The sequence below is a fragment of the Typha latifolia genome, chromosome 10 (genome assembly GCF_019914945.1).
Source record: "Typha latifolia isolate L0001 chromosome 10, TyphaL0001v2, whole genome shotgun sequence".
NCBI lineage: Eukaryota > Viridiplantae > Streptophyta > Magnoliopsida > Poales > Typhaceae > Typha > Typha latifolia.
The window spans coordinates 9,774,900-9,798,822 of NC_133095.1; the positions used below are offsets into that span (position 1 = coordinate 9,774,900).

Here is a 23,923-nt window from a genome sequence, read left to right on the forward strand (position 1 = left end):
GGCCTGTGTGGGTCCTGCCAGATTTTGTAGCGATCTAGTGTTTATTATTGTGGACTTGGATATTCATATGTTAACATGTTTATTTGGTTAAGAGTATGATTTATTTGGTGATGGATTATCATATATGGATAGGTTAGCAAGTTTTATTTAATGATGTCATGATTGCATGTGCATAGGAGTGTATCTGTGCGTGACGGGCCCCGCCCGTCCTGTCGCGTGCGCCGTGCGTGCCGTGTGGGCGCGTGGGCGTGCGCGTGCCCGTGCCGGGCGGGAGCGTTACAAGAGCGCATCAATTTGGTATCAGAGTTTATCAAGATCATCGAAAAATCGAGCCGTCGGCGAGAAGCCGGCCGCTGAGTGGCCATTAATGGCCTCCCCTCCCTTGCGGCCTAGCCCTGTGTGCTTGGAATGGCTCTTATCTATTAATTAGGAATCTATTATTCCTTATTTGTAGCTAAACATCACCTTGAGGAAGGGCTCTTATCTATTAATTAGGAATCTATTATTCTTTATTTGTAGCTAAACATCACCAAATCTAGTATAAGTAATACCATAATTAATATTTCTGTAATATTATTAATACTATGTATATTAGATTCCTTATCCTTACTTTATTTAGTTGAATAATGGAGATGAACTCTCTATCTTGTATTGTAATAAAATATAAAAATATAACTCTCCTCTAGGGGCTTTTGCAATTTAATTACATTTAGCCTTTTAATTTAGCATATAAAACTAACATTTTATTATATTAAAATGTACATAATTTATATTTGTAATGCACATTATACTCTATTATTATAAATAAAATATCAAATGCAATTAAATCTCAAAAGCCCCCTCTCTCCTCTAATTATGGATAAAAATAAGTATAACACTATCGAGTATCGATTCATTGGGAGCTCTCTATCCTGACCGTTTCCTACAGGAACCGGAATTTCCACAGTATACTGTAGAATTGGGAGCTCTCTCTCTCTCTCTCTCTACACTCTAATTCGCATTCCCTTTCCTCTCCTTGTTCTAGGGTTTCCTCAACCATGGCCGGGAGAAATCGAATGCCACCACACTCCATGAAGGGCGCTCCTCCTCCTCCTCCGATCCACGACTATCCTCGCGGCCCGATGCATCCCGCGCTCCTCGACGACCTGCGAGGCCCGATGCTGCCCCCGCCTCACCACCCCGCCGCGATCATGGAGGAGCGCCTCGCCGCCCAGTTCCAGGAGATCCAGGCCCTTCTCGTCGACAACCAACGACTCGCCGCTACCCATGTCGCCCTCAAGCAGGAGCTCTCCGCGGCGCAACACGAGCTTCGTCGTGTATCCCATGGATTCGCCGCCGCCCAGGCCGATAAGGACCTTGAAATTCGCGAGGTGAAATTTCGTCGAATTCTGTGGAATTCCCTAGTTTTTTGCTGATCTTGTTTTTTTTTTCCCTTTAACTTGGTGAAGATTGTTCTTTCCCTCTGTATAGCCCGATTCCATTATTGTGTTCTTAACTATCTAGGCAAAAGATTGTTTCCATTGTTACTGAACGTTGTGTAATACCCGGTTCTATTTTTGGGACTTCGCTTTTGTTTGTTTTTGCTAGCGAATCCTATGTTGTACTTGATCTTTTTTGTTATTGAATCCTTTGCAACACCCGATTTTATTTGGGGCTTTCACTTCTTAGAAGAAGATCTTTTTTGCCTACTAAATCATTTATTTGGACCTTATCTTGTTTGTTGGGTTCTCGGTCTTTGTGAAATATCGTATCCTGATACATAATTTGGGCAAAATTTATTGTTGTAGGCTTATGAGAAGGCAATGAAGGTGGAATCAGAGCTACGGGCTGTTGAGGGCATGCGGACGGAGCTTATACAGGTCCACGGGGACATACAGAAGCTCAATGCTGCAAGGCAAGAACTTACTTCCCAGACTCAAGCACTTACTCAGGAATTGTCTCGGGGCTCAGCTGACTTGCAGCAGGTTCCAGCGATAAAAGCTGAGATTGAGACCATGAAGCAGGAGGTTCAGCGTGTGAGGTAGTGTAGTATTCTATTCCACGTACTGCATTACTTCTTTTTATTGGAGTCATTTATGTCAAGAAATTTTCCGGTTTACAACTTGTTTGATTCTAATAAGGAACACCTATATAGATTGAACAATCTCTTGAATGCTTCTAATTTGGATTTGTGGTGCCCATGATAATCCTGTGACTTCTGTCAATCACTTGTTGGAGAACATGTTTTCTTGTATGAGTGATAGGAACACATGAAACTCAGAAAAAAAAGAATAAAAAAGAAAAAAGAAAACAAAACCAAAATAATGACAGCAATCCACTATAAATTGATTACACCATCTCTCTTGTCATCCCTGATAGAATAATGCTGCTAGAGGCTCCACAATAAATTGATTGCACCATCTCTCTTGTCATCCCCGATAAAATAATGTTGCTAGAGGCTCAACCGTGGTATCATTTTGGTAAATTAGAATTACCTAAGTCCAATTCTTTTGTAAATCATAGAAAACTAGTTCTGAATTATCACAAGATTGATTGCAATGTTACAGGAGAACTTGTAGAGGATATTTCACTTCAGTAAGAGGGCATATATAATCACAAAGTTCAAACACTACTAATTTTGATGTCGAAGATCAACTAGAAGGTGCATTGATAAACTGTGGACTCCACAATCAGGAACAGAGGAACGATTGAAGGTAAATTTATAACTGGCATAACTGAGATATAAAACAGAGGATTAAAAACTCTCTTTCCTTTCTTCATCTCTTTCTATCTCTTCTTCCTCTCTTCTCATTATTCTTTCTCTTCTCTCAGTTTTTCACTTGGGTACCTTAATTCCCAAAGATCTCTTGAAGGTTTTAAATGCCTTACTCCCTCCCTCAATCTCTTGTAATCCAATTAGGAGAATTATCACCTAACTATCTCTTCTTCCAATGTATGAAAAAGTCTACCCCTTTGCTTAATGATTTCTTACGTATCTAGTGTTAAATATGTGGTTGTATATCTTTCTTCACTTGTATTTTTTACTTCATTCTCCATGACCTAATTATAATTGATTAATTTCGATCTTAATCCAAACTCTATTACCATCCGTTGGGTCTATTTCTGATGGTTCGTAGTAGGATATCTTTCTCCACTTATTGTTTACTTGACTCTCCATGACCTACTCATAGTTCTGATTTAATTCAATTTCTAATACTATTTGGTTGGATTATAGTAACACTCTCCTACTGCTTGTTGGGAGCATGCCCATAACCTTTGGTTGGTAGGATATTGTTAAACTATTAGAGGGTGTAAAATAACTAGAGTTGACTCTAAGAATCTCATTTCAATGAAAGAAATTATGGAGCCACAACAAGCTATTATCTAAGCAACAGAGCATGGATCCAAAAATCACCAATTTCGATCAAGGTTTGGTATCAATCAATTCGCTGATATCGAAGGGGTATCAGTCGTATCAGCTGATACTTTATTTGAATCAGCTGAACATCGGGTCGAGATCAGTCGATTTTGATATCCCTGTAGAAGACCTAATGCGAGAGAGGATGTGCTCCTCCTCATTTTTCTCTTCTTTCTCTTCTCCTGCTTCTACTTCTTTTCTTTTATCTCCTTTTTTTTTCCTCTGCGTTGAGAACCTAATACTAGTGGGTGGGTGAATGTCACCCCACTTAGCTGTCATGCACTTTCTCTCTTTTTATGTGTGTATATATACATATATACATAGTTAATTTGTGAATTTTTGTTGTTATGGAGGTAAGTTATTATTAAAATTTATATACGTGATATATTGTTATATATTATATATATATTTTTTATTTTTTATTTTTTTTATTTTTGAGTAAGTGTTTATTTTTTAAAGTTTTTAGGCTTCATATGTGAGGTTAATATTTTCTTATTTTACTGTAATTGTTTTTAAAAATTTAAGAAGTGTCCAAACGATAATCCACTATTACATTTGTGTACTAGTCACACTAATAACGATTGATACATAAAATCTATACATCCATAGCTAGACAATAGTATGTGAAAGAAGTCTTAGAAAGAGTAACAGGGAAACTACTTGAACGGGAGGATCTACATATCTGTGGAATATGAACATTAATGCTAATGCCAATGACTAGATAGAGGATCTTCATGGCACCCAAATCTCCCATGAAGCAGCTCTCCTACAAATTTAAATACCATTCTCTTTATATTCTAATCCATTTATGAGAGAGGAAATATTTACTTGAAGTGGGAGTCCTTATGACGAGGCCCCACCCAGCGAGATTTACTGAAGATAGGATAGATGAGCCAGAAATGCTTTGTTAATGGGAATAAGGATGGAAATACAAAAAGTTTGTGATATCGTATACTTAAGTTCAACATATTCTTTTATTTTATTCAGATTATAAGGCAATATATAAGGTTGACCCTGTTCATGGCACTAACTTGTAGGGCTGCAATTGAAGCTGAAAAGAAAGGATATGGAGACAATTTTGAGCAGGGGCAAGTGATGGAGAAGAATTTGATATCAATGGCACGTGAAGTGGAGAAGCTACGTGCTGAGGTTGCAAATGCTGAGAAGAGGGCACGAGCTGCAGCTGCTGCTGGCAATCAAGGTAACTGACTAGCTGCGCATGTAGTTTCTCGCCTATTTTTAACTGCACACGAGGACTGAGAATGATATAAGTGAATCTCGTTTGCTTTTATTGCTTTGCAATATTATTTGCTAATCTTTGAAGGCAGCTAATGCCGATGTACTATAGTTAGATTTTCAGCTTATAGCTACCCTATTTAGGATTTTTTTATGTATTAGATTCAATATTTCAATTGCCTTTTGTCTTCATCAGCCTTTTACGCTTCATTGCTCCATCAATATGTATACTTGTCTTTTGAGGTAATTAACTATGGGTTAAGTAGGAAGATAGTCAATAGAACTTATTAAATACTCTAAATCATATATGGATGGTATCAAATAAGCAGTTTAGGTTTAAGCTATATAATGTTCATGTATCTTGAAAAGGAATGGAAATTTAGGATATGTTCACAGCAGGTGCTGGCAGAAGATTTGAATAACAAGCCAATTCATCTTATTTCTTTTCCCTATTGTTTGGATTTGGATCATAGAACTTTATTTAAATAGCTATTGTCTTTAGATCTCTTGATCATTGAAAGGTATGACCAAAGAACAAAATGATGCTGACTCAAAGGGTTTCAAGAGAGTTATCACTGCTATTCTAATACTGCATGATCCACTGCAATATGAGATGTTATCTTCCTATTTTACATACTTCAAATTCTACCTCTTCTTCATGAAGTTGATGGGATTCTTTGGTATCAATAGAGTTGGAAGATTTAAAGTTTCTGCCTTCAATAACTAGAAAAGAACCATATATTAGAATGTGATATTCTTGGTGAAAAGGTGTTTTTGGTGAATCAATAAGACCTTTTAGGTAGACCTATATAATTTATGTGGCCTAGGGATGAGAGAACATGATGATATCAGGGAGGACAAGGATGTACATAGATCGATGCATAAGAAGAAAACACAGGGATTCAATGAATCCCTTTATTTGTCTACAAGTACCTTTTCCATACTAGTATGGCTAGATAGATAAGAACGAGGAAGATAACTCATGAAACCATGAAGAAAAGAAGATCAAATTCACCTGATTGTTGGGGAAGGAAGGCAACCTACTTTGTTTGTGAGAAAAAAGGAAAGCCCATCTAGATTGTAGGGGATAAGATAAAGCATGTAATTCACCACTAAAAGGAGGAGGAAGGACAAGGGAAAAAGAGAAGGAGAAGTGGAAGGATATGGGAAAAAGGTAAATGTGGAATCCTCCACAAGAATAATAATTTCCAAATTTCCATGATTTTTCTCTTTTATTTTCGGAATTCCCCTTAATACCTATATAAGGAGTCAAGGAGATTAGTAGATTACATAAAATCATAATCTAAATTTATCAAAATCAGTCTTAATTTTATCGGTAACTTGACTAGGGCTCTTTTAACTTAAAAATCAACTATATTCTAATAAAGCTTAACTAAAAACAAACTAACAGGCAAATATTCTAGATTTTATGAGTTTTCCAAATATGGCACTTTAAAACAAATCTAAATTTTAGCTAAAAAATACATCCGAAAATAAAAATAAATGAAAATCTAATTCCCATAAAAATCCACAAAACTATGAACAACAAGATGTTAACATCATTTTGACATGTATCTTTTTCTAGAATCTAGTCAACTCTAGTACATAATCGAAACAAATTTGTCATAGTAATTTTTTTCATGAGCTGGTCAAACACTTGTCATCGCCATTCTGTCTCCTCATTGCATGACATAGTAGTGGAGATGGGAGAAGACGATGGCAAACATGAGAAAAATAAAAAGGATCCGCTTTGTAGTTCTAACTTAAAGTAGTGGATCACGAGGACGACGGTTTCACAACGATGCTCTCCACCATTAATCGCCTTCTCCGGCTGCTCTCCACCATTAATTGCCTCTAGGAGCCACTTCATAATGATAGATCACTGCTAGGAAGTGAGAGTAGGGTTGTTGTGTGGCACCCATTGTACCACGTGCCAATATTGCGCCGGCAAGACAATCATTGCATAAAAGGATGAATTCCAGTTGAATTAAATCCATGATATTTGCTCATATTTCTCGGAGCCATACAATGAAATATTGGTGGGCACTTGTATAATCATGATTCCAGTTTTAGGATTGTGCTGCTGTGATTACTCTCTCTCATTAGGAAGTTGTCAATGATCATGATATCTATGGTGGTTTTCGTGGGGTTTTACTGCATACCAAGATGAAATCGTTCAAGCTTGAGAATGGTATCCTATAGATATTCATTCAATTTGTGATTCTGCAAATTATAATGGGCAATCTGCCTATTTATGCAAATATACTATGTGTATCATCTGGGAATTCTCATATATGAACATACTATTCTGCCTCACATAATCTTTTTCCTGCATTTCGCAGCTGATATCTGGCTGTTAACTTTACTATTATATTTTTTCTTTCAGAAGCAGAATTATGTGATCTGATTTTATTTAAAACAAGTTACTTAACATTATTTCTGGACTTACACATGTTATTATCGTACGATCTGTAGTGATCAAACTATTATGTATTTTTTTTAGCTGCAGGTTGTAATGCAAACTATAGGAATCCTGAAACCAGTTATGCAGCAAATGCTTATCCTCCTGGCTATGGCATGAACCCTGTATGACTTTTGTTTCTGCTATTAATTAGCTAGCTTTTTTTATGTATATGTCTTGTTGTTTACAGTCTTCTCCTGATTCAGGCACCTGGAGGTGCTGATGCTGGTACCCAGTATGGAGCTGGTTCTGGGCCTGGTTCTTGGGGTTCTTATGATATGCAGCGAGCTTATGGACGAAGATAAAAAAACATGGCCTCAGTTGGCATTATCCTGTTCACTTGCATAGACATAAGCTTTCTGCTGCAGCTAGTAGCTACATAGTTTACATCTGAAGTGTGGTTAACCAGATACCATGTTGGGGTGGGTAGGATCCCTGTCTAGTTACTTTTGGTACTTGATCTCCTAGTTTTTACTATGTAACTTCCAGTCATATGCATCAGCTGTCTTTTCAATGACATTCTATTCGCTTGATTAACGCAATTAGTTCTGTTTATATTGTGATTCAACGTTAAATATGGTGCCATAATTGTCTGTGATTGGGATCATCTAACCTTTAATTCTAAAAAATTGAGATATCTTTCTCATTAGCTGATGCATTTACCAAAGTTCTACTTGTGGTTAATTCCTACCAAAATCTGGAATGTTTATCCATTGTTGAGTAGCTATTAGAATTCCTTTTATGGGGTTAATGTACCTATACTGGAAATGAGTCATTTGGAATGCTGTTGCTGTTGATTAGATGCATTAAGATTTGCAGCAATTTTTTATTCTTGAAAATACTTTCTGTAGCTTTCTACAGTTATAAGCTTGTAGCAGGTGGCAGTTTATATTCCTAATGTAGGCAATCTCCATGCCTTATGAAGTGTCACTAACTGTTTCACTATATTGTCCATCTCTGGTGGATGATTGTTTTTATGGACATTATTATATGTGGCAGTTCCAGCTTACCTCTTATTAAGATGTTCAATGTGTGTTTTGGAAATGGTTATAGCTGGTGTGCTTCTCAGCATTGCAGGTGTCTTTTGGCCTGATATACCTGATACATGCATGAGTCTGCTCCTTGGCACATGTCCTTTCTGACCATCATTGCCTGCTAGGTTTCTTGTTCTTCAGCATTCTAGTTTACTGAATTATTTGCCTTCGTTGTTCTTGCTATTGGGGTTTGCACTTTGGTATTTGGACAGTTATAAGTCTAAATTGTTTGTTTTCATAGGTCTTAGTGTGGGACTGTGGTTTTACTGATCTTATTATTTGAAGAGAGATTTGGTGACTGACTTATTCTGTTGTCAAACTGTGTCAGAATCTTGAGATTGTGATCTTCATTTTTTTTTGTCTACCGGGTTTTCAATTAAAGTTCCTGAGAATCTTATTCTGTGTTCCTGGGACACACTAATAAGTCTCAGATTCTGTTGATGAGTTAGATAGTTGACTTGGAACACTTTTAGATGCTCCAATTGCTCCTGCACACTTCAATTTAGTGGAACCTTATCTCTTATGCCCTTTAATATTTATATAGAAATTGTTGATATCTAACACAAGTTTGACCCCTGTGGCGGTCGGAACTGTGCAGGCACTGTGCAACATGAATTACGCTCGCCGTATATTGATTGATACAGGTGTTTTTAAAGTTATTTATTTGTTTGCATTTGCTATTAGGTTTCAGCTTATAAGCTTGAGAATCGCTTCCTAGGTCATGAAGTATTCAAATCGTGTTGGATGAGAGTAGTGAGAGATCAGACGTTCAGGTAAAATTGAGGGAAAATGAATTTTGCAAAATCTTTGGTAGAGATTTATAGAGGAAAACAAGGAAAGGCTTGAATAGTTGACAATCAGAGATGGGTAGATTCTGCAGATATTTGCTTCAATGGGTCATCTGAGACCATTTCTCTAAGTTTGAAATATTATTCAGATCCAATTAGGATAAAAGAAAAAATTTCCATTTTATGTTCCTAAATATTGAAAGGAATTAGCATTAAGTGAGATTAATGAGTAATGAAGGTCAAATAATTAAAATCCCTTTAATGAGGCCACTCATATAAGTTCCTCTATATTTAAAGCAGAAATTTGGTCAAATAAGGAAAAATGAATACCTCCAATTTCATTTATTCAAAATTAGGATAACATGAACAAAAGGTGTAAATGAGTAAAATTGATAACAATTGAAAGCCTGGGATTGTAGATGTAATGGTGTACCTTTCTTTCATTCTTCACATTAAATTTACTGCAAGAGTTTGATACAGTGGAAAAGTATTAATTGCCTTATTGGCAGTTTGGCTGCACAATGACAGGCATATGCATAAAAAAATTAAGGTATTCTTATATCTGTTGATTGTGTATTTTTATGTTAAGTGTTAAACCATAGTTTTAGGTAAAAGGGGGCATTAGAAATTCCATTGAGGTGTGGTAGGTCATATAGGCTCTGCCAATCAAGAGGACATCATGCTGACAACATGGCAAGCCATGCTGAGCACTGATTGGTAGGTCTCCAGGCATCAACATGGCAATCCTTGTTTCTGCACATTTTGGGCAACAATTATATAATTCCCTGAAGAAATGAGGAGATCGTTGTAGATTATTGTTCATTAGAAACATTTGTATTTTGCTGAAACTGTATTGCTGTATAACTTACTTTTCTTTTAGATGTTCCGGAATTTAGATTCTTCTGAATACTTGCACAACTGAAGCTCGGCCATCGAATCATCTAGTGTGGTTATATAAGTAGCTGCTAAGTCAACCACCTGTATGTGGAGAACTGCTGACCATCTGTTTATTTTTGTTATATTACTCTTCTCTTTATCCCTAGTTAGTTGTCCAATCGTGTTGTGATGTTCTTGACACAATTTAGAATTGCTTGTTAGGTTGAACTCATGTAGGAGAAGGAAGCTTAGAAAGTAGAATAGGTCTTGTCCTTTCTGTTACATGAATGCAGACATAACCTTTGCTCAAATGGAGAAATATGTGCTAGAACACATAGTTGGCGCATGAGAGAACTGTTATGAGGAAAGATTTTTCTGTTGGCAACGCATCGCAATTGAGCCCCAGTGGACCAGTTTTATCAAGTAAGTCATATCTTGTTTTTTCCTGATCAATCTTGGTTTTGTCACTAATGGACTAATAGGAGTTTGGTTTTTCTTTGATATTTTTTTCCACAACTTAACAAAGAATCTTTACTAAATGGAGCTGAATGGAGGAAAAAGATCAATATAGCTGACCCGACACAGTATGTTGTTAGATGCTTTCCTCTTTCATATTTTAGTTGTCCTAGTTCCTCAGCAAGTTTGGAAAACAAGAATTATGGAACTTTTACTTGGTGGATGTTATGTACTATGGGAGTACGACTTCTGTAATAGTTGCTTATGGAAAGATTCATTTCCAGCTGCAGTCCTCGCTAGAGTTTAGGTTTACAGTTTCAGTTCTTTAATGTCATTGTTAAAGACAAAGCAAAGTTTATCATCACCCCTTTTCTTTTCTCGCTCTGCTAGACACAGAAGGATCATCTGTATATACATCTACAACTATATCTTCTCTTTCTGTATAACAGACCAAAAGCCAATGATATATTGATTTTTTTTTGTGCACTACTTTATCTGTGGCCATTTTTGGAAAAGCCCTCTTTTACATAGGTCTATTTGAGAGCTCCTTCCGTCTTGTGTTTTGAACATGATCAAACCATTTTGTTGGCCTGCATTTCGACCTCCTGTTGATATTACTTTTAAGCACTTTGACCTTTTGATTCTTCCCTAGCGAAATCATCATGATGTAATGATGTATAAAAAGTTTAAACACATCCTCAAAGCTCCACTTATATAGAGGTCAGCCATAATGGAACAGAAGTTGAGATTTAAGGAGTGCTAATTTCCAATCGTTATGATTAAAACAACATGCTTGTTGAGTTTTAAAATTCATTTTGTTCCGTGAATCTTAAATTTCTTATTTAGGAAATTTTTTTGCATGATCTTATGATTGCACACTTCTATATTGTCCTCCTAGATAATGTCCTTTTATGTTGTATTCATGTTGTTTAGTCTCTTGTGTCAAGTCTAGATTAAATTATTTAGGTCTGTCCACAGTTGCATGTGCCTAAACTACAAATAGTAAGGTGGACTCTACTTGGCAACTATCAACTTTTCTGGGAAGTCTTTCCTTGATGTTAATTTGGTTGAAATTGGTTGCCAGTATTAAAGGTTTAATGTTTAATGTGTTAGCTGGTTTCATTGTTTTATAGAACTTTTGCCTTTAATGCCTAGGCTCCCGCTTTAGACAAAATGTAACTAGACTCTACTTAAGTCCCACCTTACTATTTTGTATCATATTTTAATATGTTGGTTGACTTTGAAACTCAAAATTTTGTAAACGTTGATAAATTAGTGAATTTTAATGGCTTAGTAACAAGTATGCATTATTTTAGATTGTATTATTAATTTTAACTTTTCTTTTAACTATTATATCCTTTATTTATTTATTAAACTGTTTGAATTTTGGGTGCCCACCTAGGCACACGCCTACTGCCTAGGTGCTACATAACCCCTTCTATGCCCATGTTCCTTGGCCTTTTAAAACCTTGCTTGGTTTTAAAATCTCTTCTACATTGATCTTCTCATGCTGAGTTGCTCTAGTGGCCCAGCATATCTCATATATTTAGGAAATTGCTTGAATGATGATAGTTTTGAGAAAGGTAAACGTGTCAAATGATGTGTATCACCATATTTCATAGTTATGTCACTTCTGATGTTTGTAGAGTAATTGGTGCAACACCTTATTCTACCTAAAATATTTATGAGATAGAGTCCTGGTCTTATTTGGTAGCCTCTTCCAGCAAATAGAGTTTGTTATTATTCTCTAGGTCTTATTTATCGCTTCAATCTCTTCATTACTGCTAGACTTTTGTCATCCTGTAATTTCTAACTATTTTTACCAGGCATGATAGAACCTTTTCTATTCTTATGCTTTGTGAGGCTTAATGAAGGCTCTGTTATTGCATTTTCCTATATAACTTTTATATCTAAAACTGTATCCTTGTGAGTGTGATAAGTTTCATTGTTTCTACTTGTACATAGACCATTGTTTTGTTTGTCAGTTGTTCTGACTTTGGTTTTTGTTTCCATATTTTAGGTTTTGGCTTTTGATGCTCTTTTGAAAGTTCTGTAGCATGAAGAGATGCTAAGGTTGAGGTATGGTGATCCTTTCCATGTGTCGTGCCCCTGTGCTTTTGTTATAACTGTTAGTCTTTTTTTGTGATGTTGAGCTTTTTCATATGTTTATTAATGCATGTTCAGTGTGTACTCATTGCCCTTCTTTTCCTCGATTGAGAATCACAACAATTTCTGAAGATCTGCCCTAGGTAATTCTTTCATGATTTCCTCTTTGTGAACAATTACTAATATACTTTGCTATGGGTAAGACTGCGTATATCTACCCTCCTTAAAACCCGTGTAGGCAGGAGCCTTGTGCACTGGGACACCCGTTATGGTCATCCTCATAAGAAAATCTTGCTTTGGCCGAATGAGTGATTTTCAAATTGTGAATTGTTTTCAGTTCTTTTAATCTCTTTACCTTTATCTTTATTGGTTTATTTATTTACTCATTTGATGCTTAAATTGGGGCCAGTCTAGGGCCCTAATGTTGTAATAGGTTGTCAAGCAACATTTTTTTTTGTCTTCTGTAGAATCCAGCAACAACCTATGAGCCGATAGTACTACCATAATGAAAAATGATCTAGTAAAAGTTTTGAAGTAATGTTACCGCCGAAGCTTTTTAATAGAATGATCATATTTGCTATTCAGATAATTTGAATCAAATATAGCTTGGAAGCAGTGGTTTTGATTGCACATGGGCTCAGTTTCTATTTGGCCCTATCTTGGCTTTGTTAAAGAGATTCATCCTCTGCGTGAAGATCAGATCTGCATCATAGAATGTTAGAATCAAGGAAAAACAGACTATCATGAGATGTGACAAAGCAAACACAGACACATCCATTGGATGGTGATGTGGACTTTGTGAATCTCAAATTTAAACAAGTGAATTAGAAAGCATATACTTGTACTTCGCATGCATACATACACCCATAGATGGACACCTTTTTTCAACAAGCTGGAGATTTTCATTCTGTTTCTAAATACAACTCAATTGCACCCTTTTTCTAAAGAAATAGGCCCAAGTATCCCCTTCTCTTTTAAGATGCTTCAACTACTCATTGCAATAAAATGAAAGACAATAATAGATGCAGATAGTGACTAAAACTAAAAGCTAGATAGGCACGTCTCACTCTGACCTCTTGAAGTAACAACTGGCAGCTCATTGTGATCTATTCGATGCAGTAAGCTTGGTATGCAGCCTTACCTTGTTGCTGCTAGTATTACAAGATTAAGATATTGATTTCTATATTAGATAATAATGCCATTATAGTGGACTGTGATTTTCTTTTATATTGCACAACGAGTGTATCTTGGATTCTTGGTATCATTATTTTGATAAGTATTAGTTGTTATATTCTATAACTCATCGCTTAAAACATGCTATGCCTGTTAATGAATCACTTGTTCATCTATGGAAAGATCTAATTATTTCTGTCAAAGCTATTCTCCAGTCTCAGATTTTATTCTCTATACTCTTTTTTAAGCCATTTAATATGAAAACCAAATATATGTCTAAAAATGCACAAAGCCAACTTGTTCAGACTATTTAGTTAAAAATGGTTGTCTTTTGACTCAACTCAAAGCATAACAACATGGAAACAAGCCCAATTACATGTTAAATCGTCTGGCTCTGTATTGTAGTCTGAATTTGTATCTAGAACTTCAAAATTGGATACAAAAACATCTTTGTTAGGGTGTATTTAATATGAACTTTGTTATCTAAGCTGTGTCGACAATTACTTTAAAGAATTTTATCAATCCCAAGAATAGGCTCCATCAAAGCTCATTTGTAAGTAATTTGATATTGGTTGAGAATCTGAGATTAATTTGAACTGACTGTACCATGTGGCGGGATAATATGAAGCAAAAAAATCAGGAAAAATAAATCCAATCTCAATGAGAACCCAATTTGAAGGTAGCTTAAGATGAATCAAGTGCATTTGGAATATAATGTTTTAACAATTCTGAAAAAATAAAAATGCCCTAGGATATCGGATCCACCATATGCTATTAATAATAAAATGCAAATAATAAGCAAAGAAAGACAATCACAAACACAGATTTTACGGGAAAAAAATCACAAATCCTATTACCAAACCATTCACTAAAATAATTATAGTAGTTACAAAATAGACTTATTATCTGTTGATTCTCAGGACTCTATTTATAAGGTCTTGTTCATTTGAACCCGCAATGTACTGCTTGTCGTGATCGGTTCCCAATTTTGATAACCCTTGAAATTGATGCTATCGTCTCAGTGACCTTCGAGACGAAGTCTTTAAAGATTTAAAAAAACAGAATATGTGGAAATAATAATTGCTCAAATAATAATTGAAGAGATTGTCCATATAAAGTCCAAATAGCCCTAAAAGATTGTCTACAAAATCAGCTCAAAAACTGTGTTTTGTAAGTGCGTTCGAACGCCCGATGGCCTAAACTTCTTTTCTTCAATTTTCATTCCCAAAATGGTTAGGACCATTCTTCTAACACCCATGCATAAAAAAGTTTTGGACTTTATGATTTGAACTATTTTCTGAAAGTATGTTTATCTCTTGAATTTCTTCATAGGATTTCATAGGACTTGTGCATATGCTCATACAAAGGTTCTAGACATTTTTACACATTTAGAGTATTTTGAAACACATTGCCAATTATATAAAACCTTACAAAATTTTCGATCAGAAATTGACTTAGAAAATCAACATAAGTTGCTCTGAGTAACCATAATTCTCCTAGTAGTTAATGTCATATCATAGGATAGTTCATTTTCACATCTAATTAATGTCCCTACTCCCTTGAAAGTAATTTCAAGCCCAATTTCAAAGAGGAGTCTTGGCCCATTTAGCATCGTGTTAAGCTTGATTTTTTGTAGAATTGAGTTAATCATTAGTCTTTTGTGAGTGGCTTGAATCAGTTGATTCAATTGGTTTTTGGGTGGCAATTCATAACCATAAACTAAAATATTTTTGTTCTCAACCATAACCAAATTAGAGTTATTTTACAGTTTAGAGTTTTATTGAAGTGGTGGAAAGTAACTTGGACCGAACAGGCTTCATAAGTTGCCAGTAGTGATTTCTTTTATAATAGAAGTCCATAGCCAGCCATTGGTGATTAGTGTTTACCAGTGGCAGTTTGTATAGATGGTTTTTGTTAAGCTTCTTTTGAGAAGGTCATACTGGCTAGTTAAGTTGGAAAAGTTTCGGCTACTTGCTTAAGGTTCATGGAACCAATAAATCCTGGATAGTGTCATGAGAAATGGATTCCGTTCTTATATGTGTTGCCCTCTTTATCTACTTAAGCTCTGTGATGAGCCTTCAAGGATTGTAGTATTCACTGCCTGTACTGCTTGCCAGTTTTCTATTATTGAATACCAGTTCCATAAGGATATTCTGGAACTTGTGGTCTGTTTGACCACTATATGCATATGCTATGATGCTCTGTCAACCACACCTGGTAGGACCAGGTATATTTTGTCTGCAGTCAAGGTGCATATTATAGCTAGTTACTAGTGAATTAAGGATGCAATCTACATAACTAGCTATAAGCATTGTGACATCAAGATTTTTTAAAATGCCTATATATGGTTAATCATCTTTTGTTAGCTCGTATAGAGTATTTATTGAGTTAACTTGACACTTTGACTGTAAATTTTTGAAGTAATAAGGTTATAAAATTCTAATATAAACGCATCTTAATGCATGAGGCTCCCACCTACGCAGGTTTTGGGGAGGGAAAATGTATGCAACTTTACTTTTATTTCTGTGGAGGCAATACTTGGACACATGAAATCTTGGATGCATGGGAGAGGCCTTAGTGTCACACTGCGTGGAGCTCTCAATATAATGTAAATTTGATGTCTTTAAATTCGTTTTTTTTCTTATTCCTTTTTAGTTCTCACATACGTCCAGCATTAAGTTGTACTTATCTTGCACTTGATATGCACCCACATTGGCCCCTCTTGTGTAAGATAGCTAAGCAACACCTTGGCTGGTTACACCACATAACTAACTGCCTTATGTACTTCAAACAGTTGCAGAAAATGTCTGGTCTCTGATTTTAGCTGGAGAATTTGCAGGCTATTTGTTCGACTTGAAAGTAATAAATGACTCCTTCCTTTTCTTGGTAGATGTTGCTATTAGCCTTAAGATTGGCCAGGATTAATTTGAGATGCATTGTTTACCAATTGGAATTTCCACCCATTTTGGTTTCTCATGCGAATGACTGAAATTTGGGAGATTCACTGTTCTTCTATGGTGGCATTCACTGTTCGACCCAGATAGATTTATTAGAAAATCAAAATTACAAAGAGAACAAAGATAGTAATAAGGAGAGGATGGAAGAAAAAAAAAAAAAATCCTCAAATGAGACAGAGGAGGAAGGTGGAATATAATACAACTGCAGCTTCCAAATCTCATAGAGAGAGATTCGAAGGCTAGTAGGTGTTTTAGCCTCACGCAGGAAAACCCTCTAGTATTCCTTACAAAGGAGCCGCTAGAAGATCCCCTCATTAAGTGGTCAAACACCTTGCAGAGGTGAGGCAGACCGAGGTGAGCCTCCACTGAGATCAGTACGCTTGAATTGAGGTTGGAAGGCTAGGGGCCTCTGCCATCGAATGGAAGGAGTCCTAGAAGTGAGGGGGAAAAAGGGCCACTTAAGGAGCAAGTGAATAGACTTTTACACACCATCACAAAGCTGGGATCTGGCCAATCCTTTGAAGCCTTTGCATGCCTTCACATTGAAGGTAAGGGTCATTTTCCACAAACTACCTGTCCAATCCATAGCGGTGATGCCCGAGTAAAGGATAGGGCTGTCAAAATAATCGAGCCTGCTCGATAAGGCCAAGTTCGATTTTGAAGTTTAGGCTCGAAATTAGATTCGATATGAGCTTGATCTTATGTCGACTTGATAATGCTATATATATATATATACACACACACGCGCGAACTATTAGATTTTTTGATCGAATAGATTAGCCTCTCATTATAGTTAAATTAGGCTTTATTTCAAGCTTGATTCAAGCCTAAATCGATTCAAGCTTGTTCCGGCTCGAAAATGTCTTGAATTGATAAAGTTGAAAATTTCTAATTGAGCAACTTGTTTAAGCTGGAGTTTAAAATTGGCTCGAATTGAAATGATTTCAATTCAAGTTTGCTCACAAATCTAGGCTTGAAATCAATATCAATTTAAGCTTTATAAGAGCCATGCTCGATTAAGCTCGGCTCGTTTACACCTATAGTAAAAGATATCAGCCAGACGCAAGTAGGGAAAGCGCTTGTTGTGGTCAACCTCCAAAATATGCTATCCCAGTGGCTGAGGTAGATTCTAAACATGAGAAAGTCTTAATCATCGTGGCGAACACATCTAACCTTCTAAGTTGTACTTGGAAACATATGCCCTAGACTACTTAAGATCATTGGGAGGCATGTACCTTGCCCCAAGCGACCCGACAATGGAGCCCAGAGATTTGTAGCATGGTCTTTTTAGAGAAGGCTTTCTTGATGGTGTTAATGTGGAGATGACTTTATTCGAGTTTAGAAGACCAACATTAAGTAAGATGGGAGGGTTAACAACACTAGATTCACTATAACAACCATGATACCTAAAGACATAATTCTAACGTCTATGTAGCTAGTCTCTTCTCACACTTAACCATGATAATAACTAATTCTACGAGGTGATGGGGTTTAGCTTGAAGGGGAGGCGACGCACATACTTAATTGGAAACTGACCCATGGAGTTGCTAAAAAGTACTAACACAAAAAGGGCTAAAATATATAGAGATAGGGCTAGCAAGCATGATTTGCCTAGGTTGGTGGTAAGACCCCATGGCTAGCTCAAACAACACAATGATATAGGTTGGAGATTGAGTCATTGTTAGACTAGGACATGAGGAGCATATTTGCCTCGAATTAAAGGATTGAGGTTTCTATGTTAGTCAAAAGCTCCATTCCTCGAATAAGGCTTCAACTGTATGCCTTGTGGAAGAACCTAGCAAGCATCTGCAACTAGGATGAACATGAGAGGGGCTAGGGTCCCCTTGCTAGAGTTCATCCCTGAGATCGAAGAAGATGGAAGAAAAATCGTTAACCAAGGTTGTCGCTTGCGATGATTGAAGACAAAGCTTGGTCTATCAAATCCACTTGTTCCTAAAGCCCTTTGCCGACATGATACAAAGAAGAGTGTGCCACCGAGCATAGTTGAAGGCCTCTGCATTGCTTTAGTGAGCCCAAGAAAGTAGTTTGTGGGCCAACGAGCATAGTTGATGTGATCCTCCATCATTAGCCTTATCCTATTAGCAATAACTTAGTGAGGATCTTAAAATTGCGATTGATTAGGCTAATCGATTAGAAATCTAATAACAGTTTTGCCCTTTTCTTAGGGATGAAATGAAGAAGGATTTATTCCACCACGAAGGTGGACTTCATAGTTGTGGAAAGCATTGAAAACCTAACAAGGTCCATTATTAATGCATTATTAATAATGGACATATAGTTCTCTTCAATGCCATGCTTAGAACTGAGGCCAAAAATCGCATCCAAGATCCCCTCTTCTTGGAAAGGGCTAAGAATGCAAGTAGGGCTCTCTAGTTCAGGTAGAAGCTCAATTAGTCAACCTCCATTGGTGGCAGGGTGAGGGGAAAAGGAATGATTTACAGTGGCGGTGGAAAGTCTTCTTAATACCTAGAGTTGGTAAATGTTACCACTGAAAGGGTCTCCTCTTGTATAAGGGGTTGCTGAGTTTGTATCTTAGGGTAGAATGCCCGACAATGTCTTTAGCCAAGAGAGGAGTAACCTCATATTCTCGGTCATAGAGAGGATGGCCTCCAATATGGACTTCTTTCTCAATTTGATACTATAAATATTGAAGGCACACTAGGAGGATATTCTTTGCTTGACAAATCTATAAGCTTGATGAGGAAGGAGGTAGATGAGTTTAAGGAAGTTGGTGTCTTCAACCACCATCTCCTAAAAGAGCTACTTGATGCTTGAGGCGCTCAACCAAACCTTCTCAAAGCGGAATAGAAAAGGTATCAATGCATAACGCCTCATGGTTTGAGATCCGGCAAGGAAGGTGTAAGAACTGAAAAAAAAATTAAGAGAAGAGAGCGCACGTGCAACCCCCCTCTCCTTCTCAGTCACGCAACGGGAATAACTGTGGGATTTCTAGCCATTCCGAATCAAAATTTGATTAAGGGTTAGGATTAAAACCTAACATATAAATAAAAACCCTAATCCTATCTATCTATCTATCTTCTTCTTCTTCTTCTTTCCTTACTATCGAAGTCGTCGCCGTGGAATCAGACTATCGAAGCGCCGCTGGAGCAATAAAAAACCATCACGTGACTCCTCCGTAACTCCTCTCCCACCCCTCAAATTTAATTTAAGTTTAATAAATTAAAATATAAATACCTAATCTAGAGGATTGCGGTTTTGTTGGCTAATCATGTTGGCTAGCGACTTTGGGACGCTGTCGCTCCATAACTGGAAGCTTTGTGTTGTTGGCCTTGTGTCGTAGATGTTCACCTTTGGAGCCCTCGTGGCTCCGGTAGCCGTCGATCATGGGTGGAAGACCTCCCACCACCGGTCACCATAGCCGATCTCCCTCTCCTCTTTCAAGTCGTCGAGGGTGTGAGGAAGATGTAGGCAGGGCCTGTTGACTGCTAGTGATAGAGACCGCCGACATCTCTCTCTCTCTCATCGGTCCTGTCAGGATGAAGAAGGTAGACTCGGGCAACTCGAGTCTCGCCTTCATCCCCTAAGTTGTTGGATTCAGGTTATGTTGGATTCGAATCCAAGAGACCCAACCCAATTCAGTTAACTTAATTGGATTGGGCCTTAGCCCAATCCATGTAAGTATATGGTTGGGTAGGCTGCGAGCCAACTACAGCCCAGCCCAACCAATTGAGCTTGTTTTGGCTCAAATAGGTAATATTTGATTTTAAATTATAGAAAATCTTAATATTATTTAATTTAAAATTTATTGTTATTATTATTAAAGATATCTGGTGATTTTTAGCATGTGGACTAGAGATTATAGATTTCAGGTCTTATCTAGACTCAGGTGAGTGAATTCACTCACATATTTATTCATCTTATATTTCGTACCTTTTATCAAATCATGTATTTCTTTGTGTACAAATTTATTTATTACATTTTTTATGTGCAAAATTATTTATTATAATTCAGTGTGGGGCTATACTTCATGCAAATTTTTTCATTTTAGTGGGAAAAAATATATCTAGTATTGGTATGACTTAGAGAACGGTCCCGGTATAGATCGTTTGTGACTTTTCGTGGTGACTTAAGTCTAATTGGACATTTAGGAGAAAATTCTATTTTAGATCATTGCGGTAGCTTTCTTAGGTGACTTAGGCGAAGTTAAAGAACAGTCTCATGATAGATCGAAAGACTTCCTAAGGTGACTCTAATCTCTCTCAACGATTAGTGAAAAAGACAAGGTGTGTTTATCACATAGTGACACCTCCTGATGACTCTAACTGAATTTTCTATGAGGAAAAGAAGCGAGCGTCATCTCGATGTGACTTCTAGTTGATGTGGATCCACAGGGTATAGATCCATTTAAGACAAATAATATTTTTATTTTTGAGAAAATTTTTAACATGTTGAAACTGAGCAATGTTACAAACTATGACTTTCTATTATTATTATTATTGTCGTTACTTTAAGAGCATGGTTAGTAGAAATTATCATTTTATATTGCTAAATTTAGATTTTATTAATACTAAAATTTTAGATTTATTTGGTTTTCGAGTGGATTTCACTCACTAAATTATAGTTGTTGACTCATAGATTTTTCTCTTCTAATATTTGAGGTAATGGTCAACGTGACGATTGAGCGAGATGCACCATAACCCTACCTCCACTTAGGACCTACTCCTTTACCCTTTCATTTCTTTGGTCTTGTGTTTTAGACTATTTGCTAATTCAATTCTTTTAAAGGCACATTAATTATGACATTGGTTACTTGCATTACGATTGGTCTAAATTAAATAAAATAAATTTTTTTCTTTTATTTATTCTTGTCATTGTATACTTAGGAAATATTAGTAAGGATTTGTTTATCTCAAGTGTATTGAGATATATGGCCGGCCATAATTCCGATTTTAGATCGTGATAGAAGAGCTGAGCAAGAGTAATTTGGGATGATTGGCCTAGTCCTAAACAAGAGAGAATCGTCCTGTCCAACTTAGAGAAGGCTAGGGGAGACCGGTGGTTGGACAAGGTAAATAAATACCCCGTGCATGGACACTTAAATAGGCCCATGGATTTAATAAAATTGTTGAAGAGGGCTGTCTCCCTGGCACAAGTTGAGTCCTCCAAGGAGAATTTGATCTAAAGTTGGAATCCCCACACAGGGACCCAAAGAGTTGGAAAAAGCTCAACGAGTTTTAAACTTTTAGCCCCAGTTAACTTGTTTGTGGAATAAGAATAAACTTATTCTAGAATAAGCCTCTTTATTTTGGTATAATAACTAAACATCTTATCTTATTCTAGTATACCAATTCAACAATTTCTCTCATTTTATTCCATACATATTTCTAAAAACTATTTATTAATAATACAAGATTATCATTTTATCCTTTGAAATGATAACACATAATTACTAGTCATATTAGCTATAGTAACTGTCTCCTTTCTCTCTTTCCTCTTCAAAGACAGCCTCGCATACCCGCACAGTGCAGGATATTACCCTGCACACCCGAGTGCGGGGTATTAACCTGCACACCCGAATACGGGGTTATAACTTTCTATACTCGTGCAGTATAGAATTATAACCTCGTATACTCACGTAGTGTGGGGTATACTCCTTATAATTGAGTGCAGAGTTATAATCTCGCATATCCATATAATGCGGAAAAAAATTTAAAATATTATTTTTCGTCGGCTCAAAGGTATTTTCGTCATTTGGTTTAAAACATCACAAATTCCTAATATTTTAATATCAAATTTATCTCACATCAAATATAATTATTACTCGTTATACTAATATTAAACTAAACGTTAGAATAACTTATACTAGTATTAGCTCTCTTCTTCTAGTATAAAAAACTAGAATAATTATGCCTATTCTCACTTCTTTCACAAGTGAACACAGTTTTAATTATGAACGGTGTAAGATTATGATTTTTTTATTGAAAGTTTACATGTTTCTATCCATGACCCTAATATGAAATGGGCATTCACTATTTTTTGGCTACATTTAACGAAAATTTGTTGCCTCTCATTCTTCCTCGTATTTTGTTGGTGAGAAAGAAAGCATATCAAATTTCTGCAGACAGAAGCATCTTATGGTTTTCATAACAGATACACGTTCTTGGTCATTCTTTTACTACAATGATTTCTCCACTGTTGACACTCCGATTATCACAGTTTGATATACTTTGCCTGGCGTTCAGGTAATGAGAATTGAATAAATGAAACCTGCTTACGCTACTTGGTGATCAAGTTCATATTAGAAGACTCTCTCATCCTGGAGGGATGATAAGAAGCCTCCATTGTAGCAGTGAACATAATGTTTTCTTTTAAATCATTCATTGGCGTTTTGATTCCATTGAGATATAGTAAAACTGGGATGCCATCAGCCAAATGCAGGTAGACACTGACTAAAAAGCTGACATTTGGTTCATGCCCTTTTTTATTTTTCTTTTCGTTTACAGGGTTTTCGTTATCAAATATTATGTATCAATGTTATGTCCCTTAAGCTGCTACGATGATCAAATGGCAACATTTTCCGCTCTTTCCCTTATTTTCTAATCCATTACTACTTCTCCCCCCCATTTTTTTTAATAAAAAATGGAAGCTATGTCAAAATTTGACAACTGATATGTTGTTTCTTGATTGATATTGAGTGGTTAAGACACGGGGTTTTAAAGCAATTTTATCGTATTTAATTTTTTCATTTGTAATAATAGACTCAAATTGTGTGTACTCTAAGATAACAAAATATATATCTATCGACTATAGAAAATATATATACTCGGTTTGATATATTAGATTAAAAAATTAAATATAATTAAATTACAAAAGCTCCTTATGAGACACCAGTTCCCATCGGATTGTCAGCTTTAATCCATAAGTTCTCGTTATTTCTCTGTTTCAATAGAAGGAACAAAGAAAAAGAAGAAAAGAAAAGCGAAATAGCTTGCACATCATCATTGGCCATCCTTCTGTCTGGGCTGTAGACTCCTGGGATTTGCAACATACATGGATTCCAAGATGTAATTTTGATGGTTCTATCTGTTCATCCATCTGAATGCCATCTGATAAGCTAACTTCGATGAACGATTCTACTATGAAAAAGAATGATTCTACATGGCAGGCAGTTTCAAAATTTGGCCATGACTTAAAACATCTTGCAGTAGCTCCAGGAATGCAGTAAATTTTTCATGCAGTCATTATGAATGTCACATCTCCATATTCACAGTTAAAAGATGTGAATGACATTGTAGTAATTAGAATTTTGAACATAATCGTACCTTCCCTTGGTAATTCTTCTATCTTTTAGCACGCCAGACTTGGTAATGCACCCAAATCCTCCATTTACCCATGGTCAGCATTGTTAACTTTGTAAGTTGCCCTATAATCCTGTACTATAAATCCTACATCACGAA

General features: G+C 36.3%; 1 protein-coding gene across 5 annotated transcripts; it reads left to right on the plus strand.

The window, feature by feature from the left end:
• Nucleotides 1-857: 857 nt before the first annotated feature.
• Nucleotides 858-23,058, plus strand: LOC140796139 (protein FLX-like 1). 5 transcript variants are annotated; one of them, XR_012110409.1, is made up of 8 exons: nt 895-1,370; nt 1,788-2,020; nt 4,435-4,598; nt 7,137-7,219; nt 7,301-7,516; nt 12,269-12,327; nt 12,433-12,497; nt 16,011-23,058. XR_012110409.1 is itself a non-coding variant. In XM_073149023.1 (5 exons), exons 1-5 carry the CDS (start codon nt 1,038-1,040, stop codon nt 7,397-7,399), a joined length of 906 nt encoding a protein of 301 aa, XP_073005124.1. In that variant the 5' UTR covers nt 858-1,037; the 3' UTR covers nt 7,400-7,743. The 5 variants fall into 5 exon arrangements, 2 of the variants coding, with proteins under 2 accessions (XP_073005124.1, XP_073005122.1); XR_012110408.1 differs by having other exon boundaries at nt 12,269-12,497; XR_012110407.1 differs by lacking the exon at nt 12,433-12,497.
• The last annotated feature ends 865 nt before the right edge of the window (nt 23,059-23,923 follow it).